This window comes from Phaethon aethereus (assembly GCF_964289735.1).
Source record: "Phaethon aethereus genome assembly, chromosome: 2".
Classification (NCBI taxonomy): domain Eukaryota; kingdom Metazoa; phylum Chordata; class Aves; order Phaethontiformes; family Phaethontidae; genus Phaethon; species Phaethon aethereus.
The window spans coordinates 124430477-124449704 of NC_138582.1; the positions used below are offsets into that span (position 1 = coordinate 124430477).

The following is a 19228-nucleotide window of genomic DNA, read 5'->3' on the forward strand; positions in this document are numbered from 1 at the left end:
GCTGGTGTTCCATCTCCACTGCTTACTTTCATACATCTTTCAAAGTCTTTTCCAGCCAGGAACTCTGGAGTATAACTTATTTGCAAATGAAAATAGTTGCTTATAGAAGGTGTTTCTAGTTTTGTTTCTTGGGGTGAAGGTAGCTTGCCTTTTGTTTCCTCAGTTGACCTAGCTGACCTGGGAGAAATGGTCAAGGTACAAAGCTAGAACCTGAAACTTGCTTCTGGGTGTCGCAGGAGGAGCCACCCCTCATGTTGTGCCTCTTGCAGATTGTTTAGCTGCAGTAGTCATGATTCATCTGTAAGGAAAAAAAAAAAGCATAAACTAGTAGTGTGAGTAACCTGTCATAGCTGACCTCCCAACTGGGAACAGAAGTTAGTATTCTTGGTAATCTCGGTGCCCTGTCATAGATTGTTTTACAGCTTAGATGTGCAAGAACAAGATTTTTAACTTGCAAGCAGTCTTGTTTGTTTGTATTTTATGAAATCAAACATTCACTTTTTTTTTCCCCCCTAAGTCACCATGATTATTTCTGACTCATTTGGGGAGAATTGGAACACATCTAAGCTCAGTAGTATACCTACCATTTGTTTTTTTCTTCCTTCTTCCCATGGTGTTTTAATATGGTTAATTCTTTTGGCAAATTTTTTGTGTGTACAATGTTACCCATGCTGAAGAATTTTAAATATCACTTTTGTTCCATGACCATTCACTAGAACAGCAAAATGATATTTGCTTACTTAGTATACTTTTTATGCTGAGATTTTAAAAAAACATATTTGCTCATTTCAGAAGAGAATTGGAAAAAATAGCTAGTTACTGTTTGCTGTAATCTGTAAGTGTGGAATTTGACAAACAGACTAGAAGACATGCAGATTTTTTTGATGTGTAGCTCTTTCTTTTATTTTGCACTTAAGGCTACTGAAACTTCAGAAGCAGGCCTCCAGTCCAAACTGAAACAGCTGGCTCGACAAGCACTGGATAGGTGAGTATTGCTAATGTTAGTAAATGTACTTGCTGTCAGGAATAAGTGTACTCTCTGAGGTGGATTCTCAGTCTAGCATGTCTATTCTGTACTGCAGAGTATGGATTTTGGGTTGACCTAGCTCCTGTAGAGTTCTCCTGGCAGTTGGCTGCCAGCTGCTATACCACTAAATATAGTAGCTGTTGTGCCAACCCTCTGGGAATATTGGGACATGCAGAATCAGGAAAAGACTGTGTATTCGTTAGTACCAATGCACTACTTCAGTCTTCAAAGATATAAATCAGAGTACTGTACTAAAATTTTTGGCTTCTATAAAAATGCTGAATTCAGGCCAGCACTAAGTCAAAGTATCAGCATCCTTTCATAAGGAAGACAGGTTGGAAACTGGGAAATACTTATCTTGACGGTAGCAATCTGATTGTATGGGTAAATCTAATGGAATGGAGTCTACATCTGAAACAAGTTATACAAGTGTAAGTTCAATGTAACTCTTTAAATCAGCTGTATGATGGCAAATAACGGACTATGTTGGGCTAAATTTCAGTATAAGCTGGTTTTCAGCACTTCCCAGTCTGTGTTCAAAAAAAAAAAAACCCTGTGTTTTGCATATGTGTGACTATATGGCAGCTTAATGGAACAACAACAAAATATGGCTCCTGAATACACAGTCTTCAAGCAGTTGAAATGCTGGGTTGTGAGAATGCTAGTGGGTTTTTACTGCTATTGTAGGTGCTAGACAAATTAAATCCTGAAGGTATAAGAGGACACAAATCAATTTTCTTTCTGTGTTTCAGCAGTCTTGTTCTGAGGTTCCAGATAATGAACACTTACACAAGTTCTCCTATTAGCATAATTTTAAGGCAACAAAAAAAATCTAATGTGTTCTGCCAGAAATAGCTTATCTATGCGTTGGAAATGCTATGTTTTAATTGATTCTAGAACAGGAAAATAAAGAAGTAGCAGCATCAGAAATTAATTTTTCTTGGGAAAAGTGGTGTTGGTCAACTTGGGCATTTGTTCATTCCATTTAACATATTTAACATGAACCAAACACATCAATAATTGAACCATAACTATATTTTTATCATTGTTGTAGACAAAATGCATTTTTATTTGCTTTAGAGCAGAGGCACTGAAGGAATCTGTGTCAAAGTCATCTCAGAAGAAGTCAACTGCACCTAAGCCAAATCAGCCAGTCAGAACATTCTTCCCATTGGGACCTGATTTTTCTTTAAATGATAAACCACAGACAATCAGAGCAGTACAAGCTAGTGAATCTCAAGGTCAGAGATACACTGCAGAGGAGATTGAAGTACTCAGGTAAGTTGAAGACAAGTTTTTCCAAAATGTTATAATTTGTGCTCACATCTTGCACAGTCGGAACAGCTGAAGCATGAGGTGTATAAACAGAGGATTGGAAAACCACCTCTTACAAACCCTATTGCTGGTATTGCCTACACATTAATAAATTCTTGTATCCTCTACGGTAATGTAATTAGTGGCTTTTATTCAGAGTATACTTTCTAGTTAGTATTTAGAAGACAATTGCTTGTAATTGACTGCCAGGATTATTTTTTCATAGCCGTATTTTTATATGTTATATATAACCTACTGGACTGAGTTCATGAAAGATCTGTCTCTGAGAAGCCAAGGTACAAAGATGTTTTTATAGATTATGCAACTACTACTTCACTGGAAATTGAGGAAGCATAGTATTTTGTAGGACTATGACTTCCTTTTGCTTCGATTTTTTTATTATAGGTGGAACAAGCTACAAATAATCCATAAAACCTTTAGCCTAACTTGTGAGTTTTGAAAACTATCAAACATATCTTAAAAAAAAAAACAAAACACACATTGTCTGATAGGTATTTCAACCTTCTGACTCCTCCCCATGCAATAAAAAAGTTCATGATGATGTGAGGTGATGCTCAACACTATCCAGGATTTGATCATAAAGCATTTAGTCCGCTAGTTGACTTTAGGAGACTTAAATGGGCTGAGGGTATGGTCATGGAAGATAGAAACGTACATGTGTTGGAAATGTTGCAGGGCATTAGGTATTGCCTTTTTAAAATTTAACTTTTTTTTTTTTTCCCTCTTGTAGTGCCTCTGCAGTGAATGTTTCTAGTTTTGTGGATGGTTTGGGTGTGTTTTGTTTTGTTGTTGTTTCAGTCTTGGAAGAGAATTTCTAGTTGTTTCGCATCTTTAATCATGATTTGTTTTAAAAATTTTTTGCATACCTTTTTCAGTTAAATTCTTGTTTGAAATTGACATTACATTTGCATTTAAATGACTTTTTTTTTTTTTAAATGTTCTGTGTGCTTTAGTCAAAAATGTACTAATAAACATGTGAAGTATTTTTGTTATTGTTTGACAAAGTGTTACAAAATACTGCCCCAATTAGATGAAAGCTAACTGTTACTAATTGTTAATTGCTGTCAACTTATCCTGAGATGCTCCTTAATGAGAGATTTAAGTGATGTGAGAAATCCTATTTAGACAAATTAGTTTTAAATGTGACTTCTAGAACTATGAAGAGGTTTGTGGCTGATAGTCATTTCTGTATTGGCATGGTGACTTGACCACAGGTATGTGCTTGCAGGATTAGTGACTGAGCCATCAAGTATTGCACATTTCAAACCCAAATAAATACAGTGGTGGTTTCCTTTTCAAGAGTTGTCTTGTTTTCAGAAGCACTGTGTCTTGTTAGTTTTTTAAAAACTAATTTTCTTACCACCTTCTGGAACTTAGTCTTTGAAAGGTGGTAGATAGGTTTGTAACTGGTTTTTTTTTATGACTTGCAGGAAGACTTCAAAAATTAATGGTATTGAATACGTACCTTTCATGAGTGTTGATCTGAGGGAACGTTTTGCCTTCCCTATGCCATTTTCGTAAGTGTGATTCAATTACTGAACTTTACTTAATGTTTTTCTTTCCAAAGCTTTCCCATATTTGGTATTTCTGTGTTGTCTTTTGCAGAGTGTAAAATGGTTGAAGTAGGCTTTTAAGCATAATGCAGGCAGAGGTATTTAAATACTACCACTTCCTTCTTCCAGTCTGATCTTAAAACTTCAACGTAAGCTGCTCCTGCTCTGCAGTACTTTTGCAGTTGTGCCTTCAGGTATTTGGAGTATTGTGCTGGGCTGGCAACTTGGGTCCATTTCCTGATTCTGCTTCATGCTAATGAGTTTAGCTCCCTCTGCCTCAGTTACCTGTAAAATGAAGGTGATAGCTGTTTCCTCTGTAAAGGACTATTCTGAGGAAGAGTGATACGTAACTGCTAGACCTTCATTCATGAGCAATAATAATATGTTACATAGCCATAATAGACAAAGACGCTTGGGGTTGATGGGTTGTTTTTCAATTTTATGCTAAAGGCTTGTCAACCAGACAAGCCTCATAGTTCTGAAAAACAAAAGAAACTTTTTATTATTAGTTCATCATATTGAAATAAAGTGAGGAATTTGAGTTTCTGCTGGTGTAGAAGGCTTTTTGGAATTCCCTTCTCCTGTTCAGTCCTGTATGAAGGAAGCTCTTGGGTTTTATATCATGTTTTTAATATTTTTTCTTTTTTCCCCTAAAACCCACAAACTTAGCGGTACTGTTCTTTGAAATAGTTTTACAGCTCCATATGCAAAGCGGTGTAACTGTTCTGCACATATTTTGCACCATCTATCAGACATATATGACACTGGACATACCATGAAAAGCTTTTCTAAACTGCTATTGATTTATTTCTACTTTTTTTCTCTCACATCTAGTGATAAATGTGGGAAGTTACCATTATCCCCCAAACAGAAAGCAATGTTTGCCAAGTGGGTGCGACCAGATGACATAACAAATAACCCTACGATGATTTATACTGTATCAAGTTTCAGCATAAAGCAGGTAAATTGTTCCTAAAGAGAAATGTATGCCGCTAGCAGCTTATTGCAGGGAACCTTGTTCAAAAAGGGATTCCCAAATGTGCAAGTGCTTTCCTTGGTTCTCATGAGATTAAAGAGTATCACTTCAGATCCCATGCATTTTCTAGCCATGAGAACAAACAGGTGTATTAGCAGTGGAAGTGAAAATCAGAATTTGAATTCCAGCTGAAAATCCTATTTTCCAGAAATAGCAGTAAAATCAGTATGAAAAAAGGCAAGGTGTACTCTGCAGCAAATTGTTCACTTAACTTACTGCATCGAAAAAATGATGAGCAAGATTTTTAAATTTTTATTTGACAGGAAGCAGGGTGGCCCTTTGAGAATAGTGGAAATGTCCTGCATAGTCTTAAGTTGCAGGCTATTCTGAAATCAGCAATAGATTATGCCATTGGATATGGTTTATATTACACAGCGTGTTTTGAGGAGGAGGGAGTAAGCGCGAGTGAATGCTGAGGTATCTTCACTTGCCTTTGTCATTAATAATTCTAACTCTGGTTTGCTCTGTAGGGGCCTCGTGTTGAGCAAGCATACATTTCCTGCCTTTTTAGTAATAACTTTGCTTCTCTTGGTTTAAATCTTTCCCTTTTGAAGGGAATTACTAACTGTTGATTTTCCTTCCCTCCATATACCCTCTCGGTCTTTCAGTATCTAAGTTATTAGTAAATGTCCTGACTCGTTCTCTTTTCATTACAGACAATAGTGTCAGATTGTTCTTTCGTGGCATCACTAGCTATCAGTGCAGCATATGAAAGAAGATACAACAAAAAATTGATCACAAGGTAAGTGGCTGTTGCTTTCTAAGATCTTTTCAGGCTTAATACTACCAAGCTTTTGCAGTATGTTCTATGACAGTTGGACACAGTAAAAGCTAGCATTCGTTTCACCTTCATCTCCCTGGGACTCATGAGGCTTCAGCATTCCTTGGGAGGGAAACCACCTATGTATGGATATGTATACAGACACTGAGGTCTAGCTTCAGATACGCTTTGAGGAATAATGAACAGTATGGAAGGTTTTGTTTGGTTTTTAATAGAAATTTTACTTATAATGCTTTATAGGTTTATTCTCCTACTTTGCTATGCCAACTGCTGTGCAACAGGTGGTCCATCTTGCATCTCATTGTAGAATTAATGTTAACAACAATATCTTGTTCCACTTGAGTGGTGTCCTGTTATAAATTTGGCACAGGTTTGGCAAACTCTGCCAGGAGCCCATTACCAGACCAGTGTGTAAACACTGGTCTGGATTCTTTTTGTTTTAAACTATGCTTGTTAGAACTGAACTTACATTCTTTTCAAGAGCAGCAAGTTCTGCACTGTCTTTTCCTTCTTCAAATGTTTGACTTGTCATTCAAGCAAATACTCTATACTACAGATATGTAAATACCATTTGTTTAATAGTAAGATTAATTTGTTTGCCTTGCTTTTGTTGGAAAAACAATTAGGTTACTTATGCTCTTTTTGTTACTGTATTAAGCAGAGAACTGCAGCAAGAGCAAGGCCTGGAAAATAAAATCTATTTAAACATCATTGTCATTTTTATTAAATTTGAGTTGCACTTTCATTAAAAATTCCATATTTATGTTCAGCGTAAATTCCAGAAACAGACTGTTAATCCCACTTTTTATTATTATCACTGTATGTACAGCCAAGTCCTTCATGTCACAATTTCATCCTTTTTTTTTTTTTTTAAAAACAGTATAATTTACCCTCAGAATAAGAAAGGAGAACCAGAATATAATCCATGTGGCAAATACATGGTGAAGCTTCATATCAATGGTGTACCTAGAAAGGTAAATGGTTTTGGGGAAATTTAATACTATTACTGGTTAAGTCATGTATTTTAAAGGCTTGATCTACTTCACTGTGAAGCTATGCTTGCATAGCAAAAACTTCAGATACATTTTGTTGGAAAGTGGTTTTTAATTGTTAAACCTTTTGAGATTTGTTTTGGTTGTGAAGTATGTAACAGAATGTAAATATTTCTTCTACAGATATTAATGAAAATAGCCTTTCTCACGTAAAATTAATTTTAAAAATCCTTACATTGCTTAAAAGAATTATGAAAACCACACAGGAACAAAATTGTGCATCCCATATTTATGAATAGGGTGTGCAAGTAATCCACTTTTTCACTCCAACTTAGAAAGGAAGTTACAGAACTAAAAAGTACAGAGAGGGACAGCCAGGAAGAGTATAGACATAGAATGACCATAAAGGATTAACTCAAATGACCACAGATTTTTAGTAAGGAGAGGAGATGCTTGAAGATTTGTGATAGAACTCCATAAACTCACAACTAACTTAATTTTCTTTTCAATGCAATAAGTAAAGGCATAAAATAGTGCATTTCTTTATATAATACTTAACTGTAGCACTGATTATTGCAGATCACAGTGACTGAATGTTTATAGGAGTTCAAAAGTTGAGTGGTCATATTCATGGGGTGGGGGAGTAAGGGAAAAGTCCTCACAGGCTATTAATTGCTAAGATATAACCTCTGGGTCAGGAAGTCCTTGAGTTGCAAAATTCCAGAATCTGAACGTTTCAGGGAAGTATCATTTATGTACTTGCCTGGCTCTTAATACTCTTTCCAAAATATCTCCTATGATTGCCTTTTGTTAGGATGAATGACCATTTGCTCTTCTATGAAAAGAATTATTCTTTCCTGCAGAGATAGGATTTGACCAGAAAATGTGCTGTGTTAGTAGCCCATATTGGTAACGGACTAATGCCAATGTGAAATGGAAACATTTCTGTTCTGGGAAGCTGTTTCAGACCACTACAAAGAGTGCAGTAACAATCTGTAATAGTGCCAAATATATTCTACCTAATTTAAAGAAGAAATGTTCATACTTTCACAACTGCTGCTTTGGGTTTTTTTTCCTTTCCAGAGAGAAGAAATCTAAATCTAGAACTAGAGACTATGAAAGTGATGTGACACATAGTTTGTTTCCTTATAGATAAATAACTGTTCATTTTTCTGCTGGCTACCAAGCACAGTCCATGCTCTGTTTCCTAATTAGGTGAGGAATATTGTTAGGCTTTTCTTTACTTTTTATGCTCGTAATTGCACTGAACTTTTATGCAGCTAATCTTTCGTAATAGATATTAGACACTTCACAAGAGCTTATTGTCATCATCCCCATTTTACATAAGGCAAGGCAGGTGATCACAAGTCACCCAGTAGGCCAGTGCAAGTAAGAGCTGGCAATAAAATTTCTTGTTCACTTGGGCAAACCACTGCAGGACTGATAGAGGTGCCCACATGTGAGAAAGATGGTCAGGTCTGGCTGTGTCTAAGAAGCTGTATATTAATGAGAGTTTGGTTTTGTTTTTTAAATACTTACAAAATACTTTCTTAGCATTATGGTGATTTTTCATTTGTTTATTTCACACAGGTAATCATAGATGACCAGTTACCTGTTGATCATAGCGGGGAACTTCTCTGCTCTTATTCTAACAATAAGAATGAATTATGGGTATCACTAATAGAAAAGGCTTACATGAAGGTTATGGGAGGATATGATTTTCCTGGATCAAATTCTGTAAGTACTAGATTATCTCTAAGAGGCAAAAATTCCCCTTAGGTAATATTTGGTCAAATAATACTCCTTCTAGTGAAATCAAAGTGAATTGCTTGGGGAGGCAAGTATTGGGTTTGATGTTTTCTTAAATTTTTTTCTCTTTCTTTCACAAATACGCTTAGCTGTACTTAAGGAGATTTATTCCATCAAAATAGAATGGGCAAGACATCTTGATGGGCAGAGTTAATCTTAGTTCTCTGACGGCAGGATTGTCATTTATGGTTGGGAAATATATGTGTTTATATAGAGTCAAGACGAAAGTGTTGGGTGAAGTCATAAAATTTTCTTCCATATCAATACTGCTGATTTTGGTTTCTAACTGTCATTCAAGATGTTCTCATTAGGTGGGGGAGTCAGCAGGAAAGGAACAGGCTAGTCATTAGTACATGTATATAGTTGGAGCAAGTACTTTGATCTGTGCAAGTTTGTTTATCAGGTTGTTCCACTCATTTACATAAATAGGTATCTGGTTCCTATAATGTGGTTACTAAAGAAAGAGTCATCGTACTGCAGCTAAACTGACATGCAAATTACTCTTTCAAAGAGGGGCGGTTTACTGAAATAAGTAGCCCACATAACCTTCATTCGTTACTTAGGAAGCATTTCTGATTTTAATTTAAAATACTTTAAAGTTTTAACAGGTTTTGTTGTTTTGTTTTTTTTTTTATTTCATGGTGGTGTTCACGTTCTAGTTGCTGTCTTGATAATCGCATTCTTGGAGGGTATACTAAGTAATCATCACCTTTTGAAAAATGATTATGGAGACAAATGTGACTTTGTATCAGGGGTAAATGTAGCATATGTTTTTATTGGGCTGCTTTTTTTTGGAGGACAGAAGCTGGTGTGAATAGCTGTGTGTTATTCCTATTGTTGTCTTCTAACTTGCTATGTGGAAAAACAGCTTGACTTGTGACATTTAATCTCCACCCTTCCCGCCCCTCTGCTTTTGACTGTGTTACACCTTCCTTCTATCATCAGGATTACTTACTGGCTCTGTTGTACTTTGTAATTCCTCAAGTTCCCACCCACCAGTGCTGGTTATTGACACTTCAAGCATTTATAGTCTCTGCTTTTGCTTTGGGGACTACAAAGCAAAAGAAGACAGAATATTTCAAGGAGATGAAATGAGGAGATAAAAGTCTTTTTATGGAAATACATGTCACTGTCAGCTTTACCAAAAAGAATTAAAAACCCCAAACCCTGAGCCTTAGAAGTAAAATTTAAATTATTTAAAATGCATATATAATAGCAAGGTTCCAAATAGTGCTTCTGAGACTGTGCTTTAAAAATCTGTGATTCAACAAAATAAATGTTAGAATTGAGCACAGTTGATCATTCTCATATGTTTCCATTGCTCTGAAATTCCAGTTTGTTTCATCAGTTCACTTTCCAGCTTGTTTTTTTGGGGGTGTTTTTTTTTTTGAGAGGCTATTTGGAAATTACGTCCTAAACTAATCAAGTAAGTTTTTGTTTGTTTTTGATATAATCTTAATCTTGAGCCTTTTATGTATAGAACTATACTGTAACTTGTGTATGCTTGATTTCTTTCAAGGCACTTTTATAATTTGTGTACAGACATCATATGCGTATAGATGGATTATCTATTCTGATTTCTTTCAAATGCTTGCATTTCAGAATATTGATCTCCATGCACTGACTGGTTGGATACCTGAAAGGATCGCTATGCACTCTGACAATCAAGCTTTCAATAAAGATAGTACTTTCAGAATGCTTCATCAGAGGTAGAAGTTTGTTCTTTCCTAAGTGATTTAAACGCTTGCTGTGTAGAAGCTGCATTACCACTGTAAAAGCAGTACAGTCACCACAGATCCTTCAATAGCATTTTGGTACTACTACAAATTGTGCTTTATAAAACCTCCATATGCTTTCTGGAAGAAGAAAAATTGAGGTGTTGGTGGCTTTGATAGAACAGGAAAGTAAAATATTGTAGAATTTTGTTTGAGGTGATTTTTCTTTTTCACATGTGAAAACAAAATAGTAGCCCATTTCTTTATGAAGAAAATAGACTATAGAGTCGGAGAAGAGCATCTTGGAACCAATATACAAGTTAAAAGTGTTTAAAAGGTAGAAGGAAATGTGTTCTGTGTTCCCACACAGTTCCCCAGAACTTTGTCATTGATCCGCTGTCCTTAGTGAGCAGATGTAATATAGTATTTCTAATTGTGTCACAAGAACTTGGTTACTATGCCGCCTTACTAAGTCTGGAGGAGCAGCACAAGTCTATCAAAACTGCAGTATTGATCTTCAGACCTACCATAACAATTCTACTTATGATGAAAGATATAGCTGTAACATATAAATTACAGCTGGCAAGTACTTTGAGCTCTTTCAAAAGTCTTTTGTGCAACCAGTTTCTTATGTATTTCAATGCAGCAGAAGGGGGATATTCTGTTGACTGAAACATCTGCATTCATGATAGAAGAGCGTGATTCTTTTTCTAGAGTGCTTTTTCAGTAGGTTAGGAGCTCTCAGTTGGTTGTCAACAACTTTTCAGATATTCTGGCATTGCAATTTGGAGGTGTGACTGCAGTTAGGATGGGATCTAGCCATTGTAGCATCACTGTTGTTCACCTATGCCAGACTGAAAATGTGTTGATCCATAGTCCAGTGACCTTATAAGCTGTCTAGGGATGCTGAGTATGTACTTGGTTTTTAGCGTGGGCTGGGGAACATGCTAGTATGTCTTCCCAACAATAATTGTTGTGAAATTAACTGCAGTTGTTCATTGTCAGTTGTTCAGTTGTTGTGAGTTGACAGTTCATACCCGGTTGACAATTCAGACCCTGTAAGGCCTATGCTGGGGGACACAAAACTTTAGTGTAAACAGCTGCAAAAGTATAGAAGCATAATCTTCTCATTCTTCAGGTTTTGGGAAGTTTCTTCAGAATCCTGGGAGTGTGACAGACTTCTTAATTTGCTATATGCAGTGATTGGCTAAATGTTGATGAAACCACGTTTGTGTTCAGATGAAGATCTGTGAAGAGTATCTTTAATAAGTGACACAGATTAAACTTCGGTTGATAAATGCTGATTTTTACTTCATAATGAAAATAATAATTTTTTACTTAAAGCCTATACTTAAATACCAAAAGAAAATAGCTCCATTTTCTCAAGTTTTTTTGAGAGTGATTTCTACTTACAAAAAAACCCCTGTATTCCAATTTTATAAAGCAGGGTCATGCTAATGGGCAGTGTGAAAACATACTATTACAGTGACTGGCAAATGTTAGTTTGCAACTTGCAAAATTTGAATTAAGGTTGAATTTGGGTTGATGATTGGACTGATGATCTTAGAGGTCTTTTCAAACCTTAATGATTCTACGATTCTAAGCTATTTTTCACCTCTTTTTGAACAGATTTCACAAGGGAGATGTCCTTATCACAACAGCAACAGGGGTGATGTCTGAAGAGGAAGGAGAAAAATGGGGTTTAGTTCCAACCCATGCATATGCAGTCTTGGATATAAGAGAATATAAGGTATCAAGTAAAACTGAAGATGTTTTCAGATGCCTGTTTGAAACCTGTGTTTGCAATGGGTAGCTACTGATTTTTTTGCTCTAATGGTTTATGTAACTGGGAAATTCCAGAAAACTTAATGATGCTGTATTTTCTTGAGCTATTCGTCCATATTCCGTATTAATTTAAATATGAAAGTTACCTTGACAAGATATGTTATTTTGTAAACTATTGTCAGCAATTTTATTTTATATTTCTGTAGGGACTTCGATTTCTTCAGTTGAAAAATCCCTGGAGCCACTTACGATGGAAGGGACGATACAGTGAAAATGACAGAAGAAATTGGACCCCAGATTTACAAAAATACTTGAACTTTGATCCCAAAACAGCTCAGAAAATAGACAATGGTAATTAGGTTTAAAAAGTTACTATCTTTTCAGATAATGTAATCTTTGTGGTGTATCCCTGCAGGAAGGCAGAAGGAAATGCTTAAGCACAAGGAGAGGGGGCATAAAACAAACACTAGAAACTAAACAGCCCAAAAGTTTAGGACATATTTGTGTATTTAAAACTGTCATTTCGGCTTTGTCTGGGGTTTGAGTAATTTGGACTGTTTAATATATCTCAAATTCATTGACAAGAAGTTATCTCTTTTCATAAGTGTTGCTATCAGCATCTGGGTGTGGGGGCAGTTCAGTGCAAACATAATATTCTGACAATAAGCTGTGTAATGCTGCTTTTTGATATGTGAATAGACGTTTTGTGGGTTTTTTCCTCCAACACTGGCAAATATGTATCAACATGCTTACTGTAATCAGTATTTATATTTGTCTTGCCTGTATTCGAGGTTATACACTGGAGGTATTGTGGGGTTTTTTTTCCCCTTGCATTACATTAATATGTCTGTAAACAAATCTTTATATACATTCTATTTCCAGCTGTAAGAGTAGATTGAGATCCATCTTTGACACAGTGGCACTACTATGTCGCTGTCCAGAGAAGCATGGAATGATGCTCTGTGTTGTCCTGTCCCATCTTCCCTAGGGAACAGCAGAGTGTAGCATCTGGAAAGTCGATGTGGGTTTGCTGGTGGGAAGGCAGGCTGCTGACAGTTTAGAAATTCTGCAGAAGCTGTGTTTTACGTTCAGAAAGAGATGTCTGCTCTTTTTATAGTGTCCTACTTGCTGTTTGTTTACCTTTTGTTCAGTGCCACTTTATTTTCATGACAGTAGGCATCCAAAACATTAAATTATAACATTTAATGATGAGCCTCATGCAAATGTGTAAAAAAACACTTTTGATTTAAACATAAGACTATCAGCCCTGGCTTTTGACAGTTATGAGAGACTAGCTCACTTATTTACTGAGGCATTCAGTAAGGAATTTATATCTGTAACATCTCGTAGTTAAAATTTATGTAAAATAACATTAATAATTTTAAGGGAGTTGTTTCTTCTGACTGCATTTACATTCTGGTGGTCTTGTCTAAATGTGTAGCTATTCTGACTGTGTTGGGTTTTTTTAGTCCTGCAAGATCTGCAATTGCCTATGTCAGAGACTTGAGTTATAAGGTTGTTACCTTTTTGAGAGTCCATTTCATCAGAAATCTGTTGGCTTGCAGGAGTTTTTCTTGGTTTAACTTGTTTGCTTTGGGGGTTAAGATTAAATTTGGAAATCTGGGCAATGCAGATGTTACTACTAAGTTTTACAGAAATGTCTGTTTATATAAGCTAGACCATTTGCCTGGAAAGAGACTTTTGAAAACCAAGTAAAATCAAGGTGTCTGGTAAGGAAACAATGACAGCATTTCCTTTTTAGGTATTTTCTGGATTGCCTGGGAGGACCTGTGCCAGTACTATGATGTTATTTATTTGAGTTGGAATCCAAGTCTCTTTAAAGAATCTACGTGTATTCACAGGTTGGTCCAAGAAAAAAAAAAACTTTGTGTCAATATCTGACTAAATGTTCTGATGTGGTGTTTCCTTCCTTCCATTCTTCCTAGTTAGAGCTGAAGAGATTGGAATCCAACTACGCTCCCTTAAGCCTGACTTTACACTTTTAAATTCTAAGCCCAGGCTTTGTTTTTTGACTTTCTATAGTATCGATGAAACTCCAGTGACCCTTTTGATGATGAGTGGACCTAAGGTTATGTAAGCAGATTCTGACCTCAGCCCCACATTTATCAGACTAGAAATCAGATTTTTGCACGGTCTGTATTTTGTTTAAGCAGTCGCCAGACAGTGCCTGAGTGACCTAGCTTTTACTTGGAATTAATTTTCCTGAACAGTTGCAAGTAATTTGTGCAGTGCATATTGTCTTTACAGGGTGTGTTTACCTAATTTGTTTTTTCACCAGTCATAGTTATCACAAATAATCTTCCTTGTCTGCTGATTTTTTTTTTTCTGAAAATGATACCTATCTCCTACCTAGTATCCACCACATTCTGTCTTTTTGTCACACAGCTTGAGGATAAGTGTGTCCCAGTTTCTGAAAGCAAGGGTTTCTCTTTTTCCCACTCCACCATACTGCACTTCGCCACTGCTTCCACACTGTTTCTGTGTACATCAGCTCTGCACAACCTCCTTCATCCATAGTACAACTGCTGAGTTTTATTTGTAAAGACTCCTTCCATCTTTTTGATAAAATTAATTCTAAAATACACAGTGGTGATGTAACAAGATGAGGTAATGTATATGCTCATCTACTAGTCTGTCTTTATATTATTAGTGATCATTGTACCTCTGTGTAGGGAAATAGCAATTGCACAGTGGCAATTGCCATAAGAAGTGGAGCAATGATGGTGGTAATTTGAAGCTTAGCTGATAACGCAGCCTTCCACACATGCTGTTCAGTATTAGAAGTGTGGGAGGGTCAGTGGGACTTAGGAACAGCTTTATCCACTTCTGTTCCCAGAGTGCTACGCTTTGCATTCAGTCATCAGCACTTGTTGGTTTTTCATACCTTATTTTCCTTGTCTAGACTGATCATGAGGCAGCAGGCAGATTTTGCAATAGGGTAGCTCAAAGATTTTTTTATTTTTATTTTTTTTTTAACACTTCATGCAGGCAGCCTTCCAAACACAAAACAGATCAAATTTTTAGAAGAAAAATTATCTGAATAAAAAACTGAAGGGGGAAAAAAATATGGCAAGATCTTGGAACTAACCATAGCTTACATATGGAGTCTTACGGTTAAAAAAGCATAGGTATTTTGCCTTTTAATATATGTGGTGTGTGCAATCATCGCAGTAATTGGCTAGCCTGGGCTCCCTAAATGGCTCAGCTTTTTCTGTGCTTTGTGTGGTTGCAGTCACCATACCAGACAGCCAAGCTGTTTGTATTTAGCATTTTTTATCATCACACTTGTATTGTAGTAAAGTAATTTATAAAAGAAAATTGTAAGATAATACTTTTGACACTAATGTGTTATATAACCACTGTCATAGACCAGCAGAAAATTGGCCTTCAGTAACTTTGTTACTGATACTAGATAGCTCTCTATATAGGTAGGATTTGGAGTTAGGTTTCAAAGCACAAATTAATATCTTAGCTAATAACGTCTGTCTCTGTTACTTTTAGTACTTGGGATGCAAAGCAAGGTCCAGTGAAGGATGCCTACAGCCTGGCCAATAATCCCCAGTACAAGCTAGAGGTCCAGTGTCCTCAAGGTGGTGCTGCTGTCTGGGTTCTGCTTAGCAGGCATATCACAGATAAGGTGCCAGCTTCTTTTTCGTGCATTTTCTGTATTGTGAGTTCTATAATAATCTTCCATAAGTCTCTTTATATGGCTTTCTATGTTGTTAGTATATTACTGCTTATATTTTCATGTTCAAGTATGTACATCTATGTATATGTATAAATTTTAAATTCATCAGGTACACATAATTGTATACAAGATTGTTGAAAGAGACCCAGAGTAAAAATTTGAGTGAGGTGATTACATTCTCCACCATAAAGGTAACGAAATAACTCTGAACTGTTATAAGTGAAATTAGTGGCAGTTTGTTTATTTCAGGGGGTTTTTTTTAAGGAATTGGATGAGGTATCTTTAGTAAATACAAGTATCGGTGATATGGTGATCGAAGGGGATGATAGGATGCGCATTTGATTCTGCTTAAGCATTAGTTACATTGTACACTTCTGTGTACAACTCTGCTTGATTTGTGGTTTTTGTTTTGTAGGATGACTTTGCACACAATCGGGAATTCATTACAATGGTTGTATACAAGACTGATGGCAAAAAAGTTTACTATCCAGGTTAGTGTACATTCATTGTCAAGAAGATGATGTTAGAAATAAATGAAGAATTGCAGAGGATTTTGTGGGGAGGAAAGGCACTTTTTGCTTTAAAACTAGATGCCTCACTCCAAGAGGTCAGTCTTCTGAAAATAGTCATTTAGCCCTGTTTGATCACTTTCAACAGTCTACACTGAAGGAATAAACCAAGCTGTACATGTTGCAAGCACGCAAAGAGGTCTACGTAATCCTGCTGACACTTTATTTGGCACAGCATTTTCTTTACTGTTCTGTTGATTTTGCAGTGGCGGTAGTTAATGCTTGCAGGGAACAGATGTTGTGCTTCTGTTTATCTGATAGTATAATTCTTTCCCAGATTTCTGAAATTATTTAAAAGTTCACGGCTTCCACTAAATGAAAATAATCAAGGTTAATTGTTCTATGAACTTGGTTTAGCAAAGTAACTAAGGAAGCTCATGAGATACAGCTGAACACTTCAACATATTTCAAAGCACAATGTATGGAATATTTAAGAAAAATATTTAGATGTTCAAATTTTAACAAAATATTATTCTTGGTCATTATAGGTCAGATTCTACTCACCTTGAGAAGAAGGGGCTTGGCTTTTGGAGCTGCTTTGTAGCTGCAAAAAAGCTATGCTTGTTTTATTTCAAGACAGCAGCTCTGAAACACAGGTTGACACACAGAAAGTAAATGTAATGCCCAGGCTGAATAGATAGGGTAGACTGCAACTTTAAGGTGGCGCTAATAATATCATATTTTTATTTATTCTTTACATCAAGTTAGAGATCTCTGAAAAAACATTCCTTGGAATAATTCAGTGAAGGTACATCATAACACAGGTAGGATTTGGCCTGTTGCTTTTACAGAGAGGGACCCTCTTTAGAATCAGGATTGCATTCAGGTAGCTGCTCATGCAACAGGTAATGGCAACAGTTAATTACAGAGTAGCTTTTAAAGCTCTTTTCACCAGAGTGGATTTTGTTAGGTTTTTGTCCTATTGGAATAGCTGGTAAGGGTTGCATTGTTCATCTCTGGTCTTATTCAGTCAACGCTGCTGACCAATTCCCCTAGAATCCAAGCTGTCTTTCTGTGGAAAGCATCTGTTGAGATCTGACCAAATCATCATCTGTTTTTGCAAGAGCTGATCTTTGTTAGAGCATCTGCTTCTTATAGCCCATGACATGCTTCTGGTGTTGCTAGTACTTGTAGCAGTGCTTTTTTTACATGCTGTCTTATTGAAAACATTCTCAAGTGGGCAAACCAAACACATTTGTGTAGTGGAGGGAGTTGCTCAGTTGTGCTTGAAAAAGAGTCTTCCAGCAAGACCACTAGCAAGAACTGGATGATTCATGTGTATTGTCTTGCTACTCAAACTCTTTTATAAACTTTTAATCTCACGATCTCAAACTCATTTAAAACCTTTTTCCATGGAAATAGATTGGTCAAGCTGCAGTATATATATATATATATTTTTTTTTTTTTTACCATCTGTTAAAATTAGATCAGAACAAAGCAGGTTAATCCTTTGGCAGTGAGGCTGAGATTTCCCACTTCTAAGCTTCTCATTGTTTTATATTAGTCCTTTCCCCTCTCCCATGTTGCTTTATGGAACAAAAAAAGGACCTGATCCAGGCCTATTGAAGTAATTGGCTAGCCTTGTTCCTGCTTCACTGAAATTAGAAGAAGTCTGCAAAGAACCAATTAGAGGCCAAATAACAAATTACATTGTCTAATTGTGAAAGCAAATATTTGGGATGTTTATAATAAGTACCGCATGTGTGTTGGTACTGGGATGCAGGTACATCAGCGTAATGATCACAAGGATTTGGAGAGAGAGAGAAAGCGTGTATCAGTTAGTTAAAGAAACTAACATGTTTTAAAGTCTTATTTACCCACTGTCCAAAGATTTTGGCAGCTTGTGTTCTGGAACTCTCCAGGCAGTGGAGAAGGAACAGCCTTCTCGGAGATTTTTAACGAGTGCTCAGACATTCCTTATCTCTCTCTCTCTAAATTTCAACATTACTCAAAAGGAGACCTCCTGTGACTGTGATGTGGGAGATGGATAAGCAGTTCTTGCAAGTCACGGGATTTAAGCTGTACTTTCAAGTGCAGAATTTGTGTCCTGTCATGTGTGATGTACCTCTCCTGAAAATGATAGCTGCTCTTAAGGTTTTCTGTCCTTTTTATGAACAAATCTTGAGGCTCTGTTCTTCTGAGAGCACTCAAGTCTGCTTACAGACTAAACTTAGTACCAACTTTCTGACTTTCCTGGTAAAATTCACTGATCTAAAACGACTAAGAAGTTTAGCAAGCTGGGGGATTTTTTGATCAGGGAAAAGTGTTCATCCTTTTCTTTTTCAGCTGATCCTCCTCCATATATCGATGGTATTCGGATCAACAGTCCTCACTATCTGACCAAGATAAAGCTGACCTCTCCTGGGCCCCATACATTTACCTTGGTGGTGTCCCAGTATGAGAAACAAAACACTATCCATTACACTGTCAGGGTATGTAGTGTTGAGTTCATAATGCATGTAAACAATTAAACTATAAAGTGTCCTTTATTTGTAAGTCTGATTTAAAAAGTGTACTCGTGGATCGATATTGTTATTTTTGGGGAGGAAGGCTATGAATGATGGAGCAGAAACACTGGATGAAGTGCTTGATAATGTTCTCCATTGTAGTTAAGATGATATAGTGTGTGTGGTCTTAGTAATGAAATCAGATGAAGAATACTTTTCTAGAATTAAAAAATATCTGTGTACAGGCAGAGCATTGGCTCTCTGTGTATCCAAAATAAGTCTGTTTCAGATTCCAGTTAAGATTGAAAATTTTGTGACTTCTTTAAATCCTTGAACTCAGTATTTGGGTTTTTCTGTAACTGCTGAGTCATGTGATGATCAATGCCAGATGTCTCTCTTTTGCACTGAAAAAAAGTAAAATGCAGATTGTTTCCATTTTGCCTTTTTTAATAAAAATTAAATAGAACTAA

At 36.4% G+C, this 19228-nt stretch overlaps 1 protein-coding gene across 3 annotated transcripts in view; it reads left to right on the forward strand.

Annotated features, from left to right (window-relative positions):
- The window catches only part of CAPN7 (calpain 7), a gene marked incomplete at its 3' end in the record, with an annotated part of 31377 nt that overhangs the window by 7569 nt on the left and 4580 nt on the right, over window positions 1-19228 (forward strand). The window contains exons 4-17 of one of the 3 annotated variants that reach the window (XM_082014605.1): window positions 918-985; window positions 2108-2305; window positions 3793-3879; window positions 4750-4876; window positions 5608-5693; window positions 6613-6706; window positions 8315-8461; window positions 10136-10242; window positions 11878-11998; window positions 12240-12384; window positions 13796-13895; window positions 15556-15691; window positions 16158-16233; window positions 18598-18743. In XM_082014605.1, the coding sequence (XP_081870731.1) occupies window positions 918-985; window positions 2108-2305; window positions 3793-3879; window positions 4750-4876; window positions 5608-5693; window positions 6613-6706; window positions 8315-8461; window positions 10136-10242; window positions 11878-11998; window positions 12240-12384; window positions 13796-13895; window positions 15556-15691; window positions 16158-16233; window positions 18598-18743 (1638 nt within the window). The remainder of the gene's footprint in view (window positions 1-917; window positions 986-2107; window positions 2306-3792; window positions 3880-4749; window positions 4877-5607; window positions 5694-6612; window positions 6707-8314; window positions 8462-10135; window positions 10243-11877; window positions 11999-12239; window positions 12385-13795; window positions 13896-15555; window positions 15692-16157; window positions 16234-18597; window positions 18744-19228) is intronic. The other 2 variants (XM_082014606.1, XM_082014607.1) reach the window with 2 other exon arrangements.